This window comes from Glossina fuscipes, unplaced genomic scaffold (genome assembly GCF_014805625.2).
Source record: "Glossina fuscipes isolate IAEA_lab_2018 unplaced genomic scaffold, Yale_Gfus_2 0, whole genome shotgun sequence".
NCBI lineage: Eukaryota > Metazoa > Arthropoda > Insecta > Diptera > Glossinidae > Glossina > Glossina fuscipes.
The window spans coordinates 17,272,577-17,289,899 of NW_023998414.1; the positions used below are offsets into that span (position 1 = coordinate 17,272,577).

At 34.8% G+C, this 17,323-nt stretch overlaps 1 protein-coding gene across 22 annotated transcripts in view; it reads right to left on the reverse strand.

The window, feature by feature from the left end:
• Positions 1-7,870: 7,870 nt before the first annotated feature.
• The window catches only part of LOC119633132 (small conductance calcium-activated potassium channel protein), a 244,980-nt gene continuing 235,527 nt past the window's right edge, over positions 7,871-17,323 (reverse strand). For 17 of the 22 annotated variants that reach the window (XM_038026553.1, XM_038026492.1, XM_038026483.1 and 14 more), the window contains one exon: positions 7,894-8,106. In XM_038026553.1, coding sequence (XP_037882481.1) covers positions 7,920-8,106 — 187 coding nt within the window. In that variant the 3' untranslated portion in view covers positions 7,894-7,919. Of the gene's footprint in view, positions 8,107-17,323 lie in introns of all 22 variants that reach the window. The other 5 variants (XM_038026527.1, XM_038026511.1, XM_038026573.1 and 2 more) reach the window with 3 other exon arrangements.

Genomic DNA, 17,323 nt, shown 5'->3' on the forward strand with positions numbered 1-17,323 from the left:
CATACATACATACATACATACATATATACATAAGTATGATTAAGTAATACACGATTGTAAACATTTAAAATAAATTAATAAACTAAACATTAAACTTATGCGAATCGTTAAGTAATATAAGTCATGATAACTGATTTCATATCCAAGAGCAGTAGAGAGTATATATATAAATTTGGGTAATGTGTGTGCTTAACACTCCTTTCCGTTATATTTATTGTCGTCAAAGTTTGAACAAAATTTATCTACGGCTGTGTATTTATTACCTAAGAGTTCCGTCTTTGATAGAAAGAAGTGAGCGTTTAAGGTCTGGGCTACTAGTAACAGTGCGCTGAGAATGTGGGATGATGGGGAAGAGGTGAGAGGGGAGTGGGGAGTATGGATAGGGGATATGGGTGGAGGGGGAGATTCTAAGCGTATTCCTCTAAGCGTTAATGAAAAAAAATTTGATGAACAAAGACCAACCTCGCAGTAAACCATTCACTAGTAATTATCAAAAAGGAAGTAATTAAATTTACATCTAATTAATTAAACTCCCCTTGCCTGTTTCTCAAACAGAAACACTTCTGACCGGCCTATTCCCTCGAAAAGGGATTAAGAATGGGTTTGTTGGGAAGAATATCATCATATTTGCTTGATTACTTGCTATTCCTCAAATTCGAAACGTTCCAATTGTCGATTGGAGACATCGTGCTAAATCAAATATTTTCACTTTTTTAGATGAACATCCAAAGCGCCTAACGCATTAAGTGTAAGATATGTTGCAGTGAAGTTTTACCAAAGGAATAATAAAATATAAGAAAATAATAATTTACTTTTTCGAAAAATTTTTTATTAAAGTACCATATTCCTTTTCATCACAATGTAATTTAGTCCAAAATATAATCCGGTCGCCGTAAGAAGCAAAGAATTTGCCTATACCCCGCGACCTCTGCCGATCAATCCAATTAGAGTCTTCCATATTTTAAAAATCTTGTGCAGCTATAATTATCCAAGTTTTGTCCATAAGGAATTCTATCGTTTCTTTGTTGTTAAAGTAGTAAGCAAAAGAAAGAGAATTCTTCCCGGACTATCGAAATCTAGAAGTTGGTTACGAAATGATTCATCTCGTAAAGGTTTGAAAAATTTCATGGTAACGGTATAACATTCTTAATTTTATAAACGATGTGGACTACGGGCACAATATCTACCTCGTTACAGTTATTCATGCGACCACTTTCTAAAATACAGTGTTACACGAAAAGTGGCTGGAAAAGTGGTCCGATCCGAATTATTTTCAATCCTGTTTCTGCATCGAATTTCATCAAAATATTTCAAAAATTGCTGCTTGTAGGGTGAACACAAAAAAACAAAATGGACAGACGGACAGACAAGCTTAGATCGATTCAGAAATTATTGTTTCTTCAATTTCTAATAAAAGCTAAACGATAGAAGATATCAATACGAATTTCCCTTAATTTTCGATATCAGCTCATGGCATTTGTAATTAAAAATGATTTAGTGTGCAAATGACTGCTTTTGGACCTCTGCAAAAATTTAATCCTGGAGCATCAACTTTTTGCCATTTTTTCACGTAAATCTCCTCTCACTTCATCGTTAACACGAATCATCTTGGTGAAGAAGCGCAGCGGGCGTTCGTTGTTCACTGGAGTGAGCCCATGGTCCAGCATAGCCTCAGAATAAAAAGTCCAATACAGTTATAGCGCTTGATTATTGCGACACTCATACATAAACAAATTTTGGAGATTACACGGTCGTTGAACTTTTCTCCATTTATCCACATATCGTTCAAGTCGAAATCGTCTAATTTTTGATACCAAAAATGTAGTTACCGTGATTCTGTAGCATTCTCCATTGTTAATTACAGCCTATAAACCTCATCCAAAAGTTTTATTTGTACACGGCAAGGCCCTTTAGAAACATCAGACGTGTTACTTCTTACATCAAAGGACCGATAATCGTAGTGTACAAAGCTATTTAACCTAATTGGCTCACTGTTTTCGTAAAAACTTTTGACATTTCCTATACGGTGTACAATTTTGTACGTATGTCACAGATAATGCCAAGGTCCAACCAATATGTTGAAAAACATTTGATCCACATTTTAAAAGCTTGTTTTATTTACATGTACATTTACATTCGAAGTCACAAAATGGATGATCCTGTATTAGAAATTTACGTAGACTTCCGACAGAAGTCAGGCACGGAGAAGGCAAAATTACATTTTATAACCAACAGTTTGTTGAAAAATAATCACAAATACATCTGAAGCGGAGTTCAGTTTGAATTTCTTAACATGTGACCTTTTTTTAAAACCCGCTTATATTCCTAAGCAACACTTTTACGCCCTACACTACTTGTGGTTACGTTTGTGCTTGCGTATGTAATACCCAGTAGGGCTAAAATTGACCCACCATAGGTCGCAATTTTTGAGATATTTTGATGACATTTGATACACGGACGTGTTTTAACCCAATAACTAACGCTTTTGAAAACGACTCAAAACGGTCCACTTTTTCAACCATTCCCCTATAACGTCTTACTTTGAAAAGCCGATTACACGGGAAAAACTTGAACTTTTTAACATTTTTCGACAAAACTTGCTAAATTGTTATGAAAACCTTGGATGGGTTGGAGTAATTTTTTGAACCCTCTCTCACATAACCGTTTCTACGATCACTGAATCTTTATATGGTAAAATGGTATGGTTTTCAATATTGCAATACTGGAGAGAAAATCTAGTTACTAGTTTTTTGTGAGGGAAGCCAAAAAACTAATTACATTCTTAGGAAGTAACTAAAGTTTGCAAAATTTAGATCACGTTATGTGATGTTTTGATGTTTGTACACCAATAAGCGGGATTTCATGATAATTATGCTTTTGCTTTACCAAAATGAGTGAGTAGTTGTACTAGGCGAAGTGGCGAAGTAGGGTATCCAATGGCCGCCCTTCTCCGACTATAATGTTCTTACTTGTTTAAGCAACATCTTTCTTCTTTGTTTTGTGTTTGTACTAACTGAGTAGTGTAGTGAAATAGTGAAAAGTTTGTCTATTTTTCAAGCCCGGACTTAATAAATCGATTCAAGTCGTCTAACGCTAATTGCTGCGGGCTGCTCAAAGATTCATAGACTGTGTCTTCTATATGCGCTTTCACCGGCACGGAACAAAGCAATCAGGCATATGTATGTGTTCAATGAATCTAAAAGTATTTCTGATGTGTTTTTCTTAAGCGAAAACGTAAACGAAATGATAAAATTAATATACTCCCATCTTCTAGTGGTACGACTGGCATGAAAATACAGAATTTTTTTTTTTTTTTTTGTTTACTATTATGTACGCGGTTTATGTGTAACTATACAATAATATTTAAGTAAATTTATTACAATAAATAAATAAGTAAATGATGGCTTAAATAAGTTAAATTGATAAGATGAACACTTAAAACAAAAATGTATATATTTTAACAATTTTTAATATAACTCTTATGCGCATATATGTATATATGTATGGATTTATTTACTTACGCTATTCATATAATATAATATAATGCAAAAGATGTACATATTTGCTTATTTGCGCCGATAATTTAAAACGTTATAGCACATTATTCAATCTGCGTTTAATTCGTAAGCCGGATCAAGTTAGAGGTTGTAAGCCTTAGCAGAAACTAAAATTAGTTTCAATTAGCAAAATATTGTCACGAGTTTTCGCTAAAAAATTGACGATTTAAGTATTTCTTTAAACTTGGTAATGAAAATTCTCCACAACTTTGCTGCTTATAGCGGTTTCATAAGAACAAGAAAAAAAAAAAAAAAAAAAAAAAAATTTAATTTTTTTTAATTTACAGGCCATTTTTTTCTTTTTTTTTTTTTTTTTCGTTTTTTTTTTTTTTTTTGTTGTTTTTTGGTTATCGCATAACAAATAAAGTTTAAGAAAAGTAGACTTTAGTTTTATGCTTTACGTTGCAGCGGACCGTTCTTTGTGTTACCTCGATGCCTCGATGAATATGTTGCGCAATTGACTTATTCCTTCTTTCATGTTCTTTCAATTTGGCCCATATCAGACGACATGTGAATTTTCTAACCTAAGATAATAGGGATTTGTACTGCTTAATTCTGAATATTCAATATCATTCGCCATTACTTCGCTTAAGGGATCTTCTTTCAACATGCTAAGACACGTACGTTTTAAAGTAATCGTTTCTGATTCCGAAATTTGATTGGAAATATGAATTTAAAAGTCCCCATTTTAAAAGATGTGCAATCGCGCAACTATAAAATTTTGATTTATTCGGTTATAAAATGGGATGAGTTATGACGCGAACTTCCTACAATGACAATAGTATGCAAGCAGTAAAACTGGTATTTCTCTTGGGACGGACCTTACAAATCTTATAATTAGGGTGTTCGCCAGAATTTTATTCTCTGCAATCACTTTATCGAGCCGTTAAAGACCCTGTTTTGGACTAATATTTTATACAGCTCTCATAAATGATCGTTCATGATGTTCATATAATTTACATAGTTCGCATAGAGTTTGAGTCTCTTTTTCTCTTTAGCCAGTAACTAATACATTACTGAAGACGTTATCGACGTTTCGATTTGATTTGTCCCAATAAGGTTATGTTTCATGAGGGCAGTATCATCATATTAAATATGGTAAGAAGTAAGTTCAAGTAGTTTCTTTGCTTATCGCATAGATCAATATCATTTTTGGCCTTTTTATAGGTAGCTTGACCTTTTGCAAGACATTTATTATTTCATTAATTTTCACTATGCTTGGTAAAGATAATGAAAGGTCGTGGTTGTGCATATGATAACACTTTTAGAAAACATACGATTTTAGGGATTCTTGAATAAATCACACTATAATGGTTCTTGAGTGCACCATGTCTTATGTAAACTTATTATTATGTTAGGATAAGGCTTTGCTCTGAGCTCCTAAATCAAAGAATTTCGTGCAATGTTTTCATTAAGACGAAAACATTGCATAAGAAAGCTAATAGGACAGCGGGTTTCAGCGAACTATTGTTTCTCAAGGGTAACAGCTGTTATGCTTACTATACATTAGGCATATTAAAGATTGGTGGCTCAAACTATTACCTCTTTTCCAGTTTTGAAGCTGTAAAAAGAAAAATTACAATTTTTACTTTACGCATTCATAGACGAGCAAGAGATGAGGATAAATTGTAAATAAGTCCGTCTGACATTTAATAGGACTCATTCATTGATTTCAATTAAAAAGCGGTACGAAAGAAGGGGATTAAAGGGGATTACCAATCAAAGCAAATATTCGTTTTAATTGACTGGCCATCCTGGATGTAAGCGATGTAAAATCGGACCTTCCAACTGAGATGGAAATGCAAAATTTCATGTTTGTACGGTTTGTTCTCTATTTTCTTTTTCAATATCAAGACTGTTTCATATTATTTTCTTTGTCTTTTACCACACACACACACACACACACACACGCATATATGTATATATATATAACAAAATTACATAAAAAGGAAAATCCAATTTTAAAAACAAAATGTTAAATGTATAGCATTGTTTCGGACGGAGGATATGGAACTTCCCTGTGTAATCCATACCATTTGTGACAACACCTACAAGGACTTAAAATAAATCCAATATTTTTACTATACCGATTGGTGTAGAATCACCTTCTGAACCGTTTTGAGCTTGCCAGCCTGTCTACCCGCCTGTATATCTTGTCTTTTCGTGTTCAGCCTACCCGTCACAATTTTTGAGATATTTAGATGAGCTTTGTCACATGTTCACACACACGTTTTACCTCACGGGCGAACGCTACTGAAAATGCTTCGGATCCGATATTTATTGTTAATGTTATGCCGTGGTCCACCATAGTGCTTTTACTTGTTTCCAATCTGTTTGAGACGTAAATTTTTGAATTTTAAGAAGCAGCTTCACGACTGCTCAGAAGATTAATGTTTTCCCCTAAAATTTATATGCGGACTAGCTTTTAGGCTATGACACACACACACACACACATATATATATATAGCAAAGCAAACACGCAAGCATACATAGAACAATGGGGAAAAGATTATCTAATATGTAAGAGGCGGACCAGATACCAGAATTGTGAGGCCAAAGTGACTTTGCACCGTTATCAGTATTTCTCACATCATACATGCTGGGCTGGGAATAATGATATAAATGAAAGAAAGAAAAGTTATAATAATAAGTCACATACACATGTCTCTTGTTGATCTGCCGCTGTGTTCTCTTTGTGTTAAAAGATGCCTTTTTATTTTTGTTAGAAATTTTGTAAAACTTAATAAATAATTCAATAATCAAAATGTGTGTGTGTATGCGCACCTTGGAAGGTATTCATGTGTATTTGTTTTTCGACATTTTTTGTATTCTTTCATTCTTTAAACACATCTCACATAATATATGCGTCCGTTTTTTTAATTGTAAACATTATTGTGATGTTCAGTTCTTGAATTGAAAATATGCACATATCTCTACCTATATGTTATATAGATATGGCAATAATTGTTTTTTATATATTTATTCTACTTAGTATGTTTTAATAGTTGTTGTGCTACCCTAACATTAAATTAAATATTATTGTTTTTATTATTTTCATTGGATTTTTGGGTATAAAAGTGGATGTGTGTGTATCTGTTTATGAACGAATTGCTTAAAACTATTTTATGTGTATATACATATGTACATGCATATGTACATACACATCTATACGCGGTGCATATGTACGCAACTTCTATATCAAGTCCATTCATCGTCTGCAATGGCATTTGAATATAATATATAAAAGCTGCACATACATGCATGCACATACGTGTTCTTTAAAATATGCCTCACATACGTATATGCACTATTTTCAGTATTGTATTCTTTCTCTTTCTTCCTGTTCTAATTAGATGATACAAATTGTTAGAAAAGAAGTCAGCATAACTTTGCACACTTTTTCTTCTATATGTGATGTTTTTTTTTGTTTTGTTTTTTTTTTGTTTTTTGTGACAACTGAAAATAGCGCAGTTAAAGAATTTTACCTGAGATAACCGCATTTCAATACTTATACGATTTCGACAAACGCAAATAGCATATTGAACGACTTACTGTTTTTGGTTTCGTCAAAGTTGTGTATCACTGGAGAAGTGTAGTCAAGAAATTTGCATTTCGCGTGTATTTTTAAGTATCTGCATCGCCTCTGGCTGTCATGTATTCGGTAAATTACGTTCGACTGTGGTGACTGTGGCGGCACTACGATAATTTTGGGTTGTCGATTAGACACTATTTCGAGAAAGCTTTACAATTGGCTAATTGAGAAATAGTGTTGTTTGAGTTGCTTTTACACATGGGCTCTCTTTTCCGAGTGAATTTATTAGTTGAGGCGGAGACAGCGACTGGTACCGATGCCGAGGTGGTCATAAACGATGTTGTAGCTTCAGTGGCGAATATCGTAGGTGAAAATGAGAAAGACTGCGGCATGATTGTATATTGCACTGATGGTGACGATGCGCTCATTGAGAAGGACGATGTGGTCGACATTTGCGGTAACGGTGTTGGTTGTTGCACGGTAGTTGAAGTAAGAAGTAGTTGGGACGACGATGTTGACTCCGGTGAATTTGTGTTGGTTTCAGCATCTTCAGCAATAACAGTTTCTATAATTCGTAACGATTCTGGTGGTCCTCGCTTGGGAATAATGAAACTGTTTAGAGGCCTCTCGTACGTTCGCAATATTGTTGGCTGCCTTTGCTGTTGATTTTGCAAGTAATCCGAAACGTTGCTAAGAGCGATGTTACTAACCGACGGTGCTACTGTTGATAGCGTAATTGCGCTCTTGATGTTGAGATGGGGAAGTGCATGAGGCTTTTGTGTGTTGAGGGCATTCATTTCGATATCAACTGCGGAACGGTGTTCTTCTATTCAGCTGCCATACTTATTGGAAGAGGTGTAATTATTAACTGCAGATCCGTTAGACGACATATGAGTGTCAGGCACTAAATGTGGAGTTCTACTAGATATAGGTGGCAATATAGGACTTGTTGGCCAATGGTATGTAGCAGCAACATTATTGGATGAGGGAACACTTCTATGCAAAAAGCAGTTTGGTCTTGATTAATATAGAATTATATACAACAACAACATTAAACAAGATCACAACATTTCTTATTTTTTTGTTATATCTTTTGTTTTGTTTCTTTAAATTATTTTACACTGAATTAAGCATGCTTAGTGAGAGAAAAGAAGAAAGATGTTAAAAGAGAGAAAGCCACACAGAAAGATTGAAAAAGAGAAAAATTCAATGATCGTTATATGACGGAAATGCATAAATGAATACGTAAACGTGTTATGGATTTCTGAATAAACAAAAGAAATATATATGTACATATCCTTTCGTGGTGGTTCTTTGCAAAAAAGTATAGTGCGCCCGCCCTAAATTCTTTGCAAATTGACATTTCAAGTGCAACAACTTGTTGCTTACATTTTCCAGTACGATTACCTAACAGTGCGTAGTATCGCCGCTTGTTTGCACCTTGATTTTGTGAGAAAGCACTTATTTATAGACTTTTGCCTACAGTTTGGACACGACGATAGTCACTTGCTTTTATCTTAGCTTGACTTTCATGCTCGTGTTCGAATATTCATCGCTTTTAAGCATTTAAGATTTCTGATGTTTGCGCTTCAAGTCTTGGAAGCCCTATCTTGAGGTTTATTCTTAAGGGATCTTAGAATCGATTCGAGTATCGGTAATACATATGGGTAATAACTATCAAAATATTCTCAATAAATTTTTAGCCACTATTTACGCACATATTTAAAAGTGTACGTACATATTCAAAAGTGCTTGGTTCGATTCGAGCGCGCGATTTAATCGTTTAGGGGTCCTATTCATCTCTTACATAGCGATTGCAGCAAATTTTATTTTCAATATCTTGCAAGTTGGAGTGCGTTATTGCACACTTTTTCATTTTCATACGGGCTGTAATGCAATGGTGTCGACAAAGAAAACTAGCGAGATTTATGAAGATGTATTCAAGTCAACAAGATGGATCGTTGCTGCTGATTATGATCTCCGTGACAGGCCTCGAAATGGATGACCTGTCGCTTTTGAAAATAACGCCTTCAAATCTCTAGAGGGAGCTAATCGAAAATCAACTATATCTCTATAGGAACTATCGAGAAATCTTGGATCGACTTGGTCAACTATACGTAGACGCCTAGGCGGAATTGGAAAGGCAAACAGGCAAAGAATGCTGGTAAAGCATCAACTATCTGAGACAAGAATGAGAATATTTGTCAACCAATTTGCACTTTATTGCTACCCAGATTTCGTAGAGATACGTTTCTTAATAGCAAATGATAACATAAGATGTTCCAAGCTATAACTTTCTGAAAATTAAATCGTAATATGAATTTTCAAATCTAGCTTATTAAGGAGGCACCTTGCGTCATATTTTGCTTCACGACCTGTGGATTTCTATAAACCGGGGATTGAAAATTCGCACCATTTATAGCAGACTGTCCTTGATCATATGACGTGGATAGCAACATAAAAAGTTAAGAAATAAAGACTTGAATTAACAGCAAAGTTGATCTAAGATTTCAAAGTAATTGATTGCCTTAATGATTGATTACCAGCGATTGTTAACCGATTCAGAATGTTGTCGTTATGAAGAAGAAAATGAAATTAGGAAAAATCTTTTACACAGGAACAAATCTCCTTCTCTAATGGACGCAAAGCCTGTATGATTGCACTTACGCGTGCAGTTGAACTTAAATTTCAATCAAATCGAAGGAAGAGTTACTTAAGTGTCGACATTAATGACGCCAATAACATATGATTGAAACGTTATGATAACTGTAAAAGGGCGTGACGAATTTGTCTAGCAGAGATATTTACTAGATGTGTAAACATACAAGCGGAATTTGCGTAGAGACCGCACTAACACCTCGTGTAAAGGACATATGTGCCTGCAGTTGTGTTTTTTTCTTTTGTAGCTTGGACATCTGGCAACAAGCAGCAGTCGTAACATTGATACCCAACACTGCGAACAACACAGAATTGATTTCAACGGTTCGGTGTTCGAAAAACGAGCACGAACTATCAAAAAAGGTTATATCATGTGGTATTTTTCTAGGGCATTTGCTCATGCGTATGTCGGAACATTGAAGTTCCCGCCCATGCGGCTTACTCATTAAACGCGAGTTCTTCCGATTACCGCTTGTTTCTACATCTATGTACATCTATGGAACACGCATTCGCTGAAAATGATCCAACCAACAGTTTCCCTTAAAACAACAGCAATAGTTTTTTTGGCAAATTGTCAGACAAATGGGCAAAATATATAGCTAGCGATCGGCAATACTTCTAATAAAATATTTGTTATAATTTTGATGCAATAAGCATGTACGGTACATACAAAAATTTCGATCCTTAATGCGGTCAGCGTCGTGAAAATTGTACTTTCCTACGTATGGGCCAAACAAAGTTTTATCGGCAATGTTAAGCCGTGACTTTTGTTTGTCTGTAGAATGACAGATTTCGTCTGATTATTTGTTGCTTACTTTTTTATCTTAAAGTAAGATATATAGTATTTCAACACTTTAAAAGGCAAGGGGAAGTAGATTAGGTTCGCCCTGCGTTGGCTGAGCGAAATTGTTTTTACAACAGTTAAGAAGTTTTAGCGCTCGCGACTTTTTCTGAAATAATTTCAGAATTATTTCGAATCCTATTAACAAATCATCAAGATTAAGAGACCTTGCAGTATAGTAGAACAGAGTTTTCCTTGCATTTATTAAAGATCATGTGAAGGTTCGATGGATTCATTGGCAAGCAATCTGTTTAGTTCATGAGGTACGATTATTGCTTCTGATACAATTACAAAAATTTTAAAATGTTTTGTTACGGAAATCCCAATTCCAATTCATTCCAGCTAATTAATTTTTCCAAAAATAATAAATTCCCTTGACGGGGAAAGCCCAAGTACTTATTCGCGCCGCGTCATGCAGCTGCGGGCCGACGAAAAAGATTGGCAGGAAGGCAGGTTAGCGGACTAAAAATGAAGCCATGAACTTAGGTAATAGTAATATGCTTGTCAAAATTTATATAACTAGAATATTTGCGGAAGGTAGAATTAGTCAGACAAGAACATTTGAGTCGAAAAAGAAGGTTAGAGTTGAGAAGTCAATAATATTGCCAAAGCAAAGTGTAAATAGTCCTATCCTTAAACAAATTGATTATGAACAGAAGAGTCTTGCAGTGAAAACGTGCATATGCATTTCTCTTAGAAAAACCACTATCTAGCGATACGAATCGTATCCGAGAAAAGCGAATTTCGTAACAATATGAATGCCTGAGAGGGTCTTGCAAAACATGAGCTGGATTGATGACCAAGCATGTCATTGCCAGTTTAATTATCTGCCATCGTAGGCAATAGAGACGGTTTTCACTCAATGGAAACGGCGCAACGTTGTGTATATGTAGACGAGCAAGGTAAGAAAGTGCTGCAATGGCAAAGGGCCTGCAATCTTCTTAGAAAAAGTAAGTAAGCCTTAAACAAAAAATTTTTTGAGTATCAGGGAAAGGAGAGCGCCAGGCTTCTCACACATTCTTTAGATTGACATTTGTTGATTACTTTTCTGTTGCCATAATTCGATAAATTCTGCTTTAATGCATAAAACATTATTTAATAAGCTATGTTACGGATAACTTATATATAGCCATCATCTCTATGATCTTTAGATAGTACCAAGTTTCCAACGAAATGGATCAAAGTTTATTGACATTTCGAGCATTAGTTGAGAAATAACAGTTGTTTTCGTGATGCTGCCTACGAAACGCAGCTTTTTCCAATGTTCTACAAAAAAAGGAAGCTTCAGTAAACCAACATCAATGATGTGTTACGTTGTTGTGTAGTGGGTATGATGTGTATATCAAAAATTGGCACAGATTTGCTTACATTTGAATGATTAATAAAAACATAGTTACCAACTGGTGATCTTTTCTTCCGTCCCAAAAAACCACAAATTAGCTTTTTTCGCAATAGACGAGCTTCTCTTCATGAGAGACCCTATATATACATGGTGCGATCGAAAAAATAGATGTATGTGATCAAAATTCCTTATACTTGGCTTGCTAAGGACAAATTCTTATTGTAAAATATCTTGTTTAGACCGTTTGGGCTTATAAAGCCTTCTTTTTCATTAGAATCCCTATATGAGTTGAAATCAAATATGTGGACCCCCGATAAAGTTAATTTTAATGTCAAATTATTATTATTGATAGTTTTCATCAAGAATTATCGAAAATTAGGCCTTTTTACCTTTTTAATTTCTGTAGGAACGTTGACATGGCAAGGAGATTAAACAATTGCTCCATCCGATCCAAAGTTTTCACACCACTTTACAATGCCAAAATACTATTGATAAGCGACTTTTGTCGCGAAATTCAAAAAATTACAATGTTTTGTCAATATAAGGCGTGAGTTGGGGAGCGGTTGAAAGTATCCAAACCATTTTTGATAAGTTTCGTCCTTATGCCAAACCACATTAGTGGACCAAACCTCTTCAAAATATATCGAAAATCACGACCACGACGGTTGAATGTGAGAATACGGGGACAGATTTCAGGCGGACAGATAGAGCTTAGATCGATTCAGAAAATGAATTTCGATTACAGCTGGTCTATCTTAAGTCCTTCTGGGTGTCACAACCGTCCGCGCAATTTTTTTATATTTGTACCACAAATGGTGGGAAGCATAGAGACACCTGATTAAATACAGGATTAGTAGAATGTCAAAATGTTAAATGTTCGCCTGTTCAAATCTCATTATGATGGAGCATACGTGATCACATCTATAGTCGGACGGTCGGTCGGTAAAAACGTAACGCTCCCAGTTGAGTCTCCACCCACTATGCTGCGGCATAGTCTCATATCTCTTTGTCTTTTCTCACTTCTTTTTGAACGTTACCATATTATACCTAGTGTGGCCATTGCCTGAGCGGTCATATTAAAAAAACGAACAATTCGTAATTTCAAAATGAAAGGACCCGAAAAATGTGCAAGAAAGAAACAATAGAGGGCAAGTTGAAGATGTTAGGAAAATAATAAAAAGAAAGAGTGTTTATAATATAATCCAATCCAGAATTAAATCAAAGCGGGCTAGCAGAAATTTTCAAAATATTCAGCTAAAAACGAAGCAATACACGTATAGGTCTACTATTTTTTTTTTTGGAACACGTCCATTTTGTTTTATCTGTACTTTGTACAACTATTTCTAGAAAATCCCGTCAATTTGACGAAAAGATTTTGTCAATCAACATAGCCGCAGAAATGAAGATAGGATGCTGAACTATAGCACAAACATGCCTTGATCGATTAACAATATCAGATTGAAAAATGGGCGTAATCTCTTTTTTTACACACCTACAGTGCAGAAGAAACTAGAAAAACCTAGGAAACAGCGAGAAATTTTTGAAATCTTCCTCTATAACTGCCAACCCAACGGTGAACATACTTCTGAGCAACTGCTATCTAAATAATCGACAGAACTACTTGCATGTCCAGGCAATATTAAATCGGTTCGCCATGGTTCGTGCAGGCAGCTTAGACCTCACAAATAACTTACACAGCCGCCCAGAATCAGTTCAATCTGTATCAATAATGACGAACTAAGTGTCAATGTTGAGTGTGACCCCATTTAGAGTGGCTATGGATTATCGTTGAAATTTACTGTTCGCAAACAAACAATATTTACTTATTTATAGCTTAAGTGACTAAAGTGAAAACGTAGTTTTTCTACAAATTTCATCCTTGACGACCTGATTTATATATGTATATACATAAATAATAATAATGATCAAGAATATAAAAGTACGAATATTAGAACATGGTGAAAGGAAAAAGTGAACATATAAATATGGTGTACGGATATGGAGACGTTAGAGTAGAGAAACATAAAGAACCTAAGAAGAGATATGAAAGCATAAATATAAAAATATGAAAGATGCGGGAATATTATATGAGACTGCAGTTGTGTGAATGCAAAAAGAAACTAAACTATAAAGATGTTAAGGTAAAACAATATATGTGAGAATATGAACAGTAAGAAGATTTCAATATGAGAATAAAATTATTACGATATGAAGAAATTAGTATTCAGATACGAAACCATGAAAAGGCGATTATTAAAATGCGTAGATTTATTGAGAATTACGAACGGCACAGTATTACACACGTTCGTTCACAACACAACACCGCTCCTATACACAGTCTATTCGTCCTATCGAAACTGTTATCCTTAAAAGCCGATACAAAAAGATTCAACGAACCATTGTATGATACTGACAATTACGCTACAATGACCAAGGGAAAGTGCTCAGTGATATTGCAAAAAAAAACAAAAAAAAAAAAAAGACTTAAGAATGCAATAGTCGGGCAAGACAGCAGATTAGATACACTACACCACTTCGCTTAATATGGCCATACCTCCAATTTCTTAAAAATACGCGACACATTACATTACATTACATTATTTTTAAGGAAATGCATAATTTTCTTGAAAGGCCTCATACTGGGTGATTCCATTTAAATTTAGCGAACAAAGATTTTATTATTTTCCATCATAAGCTTCTGTCAAAACAAATCATAAATTAGACTTTGCGCCATGCAAGGTTTTGCTTTCATAAGAGCCTGTATATACGACGTGGTCCGTAAATAGACCTACGTTGTCCAAATTTGGTGGGGTTAATTTTTATGCCGAATTATTATTATGACAGAATTTTTAGCAAAAAGTATAGAAAATGAGGCCTTTTTACCATATAAAGATTCAGTTTCTGTATGAATGGTTTTAGGGCAAAGCGCTTAAAGAATTGCCCTATCCGATCCAAAGTTTTCACACCAATTTAGAATGCCGAAATACTATCGCTATATGATTTTTAGCGCAAAATTCTAAAAGTTACAATCTTATTTCTTATAAGGACTTATCAAAATAAGACGTTATATGGGGAGTGGTCGAAAAAGTGGTCCGCTCCGAATCATTTTTAAGAGCGTTTGTCCTTAGGCAGAAATACGTAATTGTACTAAGTTTTAAAAAATTAGTTCGAAAATTGCGATCTGTAGGGTGAACATAAAAATATTTGACCAAATATCAGATGGGCAGGCGGACAGACAAGTCCTGGTATGATAAAAGGTGGGCTTATGTCAACATGTTCTGGGTGCTACACACGTTCGCATACACTTGATATACCCTGTATCCTGTAGTTGTGTAAAGTACAAAAATGTAGAAACCTGGCTAAAAATAATATACAAAATAATATGATAATGTTAATATTAGGTATTTGCAAAAATTCTGATCACGTAAATATGATACGACTACTTGATTTGCTAACGTCAGCGCATTTGTTGTTTGTCTGTGTTTTGAAATCATCACACGATGAAGGGAACATTTGCATTTGGAATATTCAGACAGTCAGTAATTGTTGGTAAGTTTGTTTCTTGAAAGATTTCTCGGAAGAAAACAGTTATATGCAAAGTGAGAAAGACTGCCTCTCGATTTTTTAAAGCCGCTTATTATGTTAGGTTCAATTTTTTCAGAGAAAAAGTTTTCTGGGCCCCTATGCATAAATATAAGATTAGTCACTTATCACGATGCTGTAACTTTTAAAGATTTTTAAAAAAAATTCTAAGCGATTAGGTTGAAGTGCCCATTGCTTTTGACTTAAGCTTTTTACGAAATCCCATACAGCACTTCTTCGAAAACTAAAACTAAAGTTACAACAAACAAATTGAAATGAGTGGGGTTCGTATGAGAAAAATTTCTGAGTGTCATTAAGAGAAACAAGTACGAAAATTATATTTGGCTGTGGCTAATATAACCCTAAAAACGTTGAAACTTCCATACACTATACCATAAGGGGTGCGTGGCGGATGGAATTATCCATTGGATATTCTATATTTTTGAATTGCGCGCAAATAGCTTGAAATCAAAGCATCTGGCACTCAAACATGCTATATCTGAAAAGCAGTTGGAATGTGAGAAAGACAAGATGTTGCACTAGGACGCTGTAGATAATGATTGCTTCCGACTTTGAGTTTCAATTAGTCCAAGAAGAACCATGAAACCCGTTATGTTTATCGTCGTTAAACTCAAATTTTATGGGATTGATTGAAATTGTTAACGCGTACATCGTTTGTTGGACAAGAAACAGTGTAAGTTATATTTGCGGACGAAGAGACTAATAATTGATTAAGTATTAATATTTCTTAGGCACCCAACCGATCGCTTATGTATAGCAAAGAAGAAAAGAGGAGAGAGTAGGCGTAGTTCAGCGGTCGTGTGCTAAAATCAGTAATTATTATGCCTTGATCGACTGAGCAGTTACTGTCCCTGAGATTTGAACCCGCGAGCACTGATTTGACTGATTAAGTATGATTGACTTAAAATAATGTTAAATAGACAAAGCAATAAATAGTGCATTGGAGGCGGTCGTTTGAAAGCAATCATCTTGAACACCAACATGCAATTCACGCGTTCACCAAAGATAAATAATTTCTTGTCATGCACTGGAGGGCGACAGTAAAAAGATTTTCATTATAAAATATGCAGAATAGACATAAAAGACCGGCTTGTGATGAATAAATAAACATTTTTTGTCATCATTAGAGTTGCTAAGTTGAGACTCGTTCGAGACTTGTTCGTCCATTATTGGAGGTATTCGAATAGCTGATATTCAAGTTTAAAAATAGACACAATAGAGAGAACACGGACGCACAAACGTATCCACACATTAAGTGAAACAATCAAAATCTTCAAAATAATATAAAGTAAATTTCCAAAAATATAATTCAATCAACTGCGATAATTAAATGTTTGATCTAATAATTGCGAGAGTTACCTGAAGCGGAAATGTATCATCGCCCTATTGACTCTTCATCATGCATTAATTGGAAGCTATGCACGATCAGTCCAAGCGCGAATATAGCTTTCTTTCTTTTCTTTCTTATCTTTTTTCTCTTCTACTTTCTTGCATCTTTTCAAACAGGGACAAGCCAACAGTGGTGAATACTCAAAAACTATAGCATGCGTTCGTGTACAGCAGTTTAGAATCTATGCTATCATGGTAAAGTACGTAGTTGTACACTTGATCCATGATCATTTTATTGTGATAAATTTGCTTAAATTAATGTACTTCGCTTAATTTTTCACATTGTTTGATAAAAAGTCTCATCCTCACTTATCAAGATGGCGACTAAAAATTAATGGTGGACAGTTGAGGCATTGCTATACATAGCAATGAAAGCTTTTCAAATCGTTATCGGGGGGGGG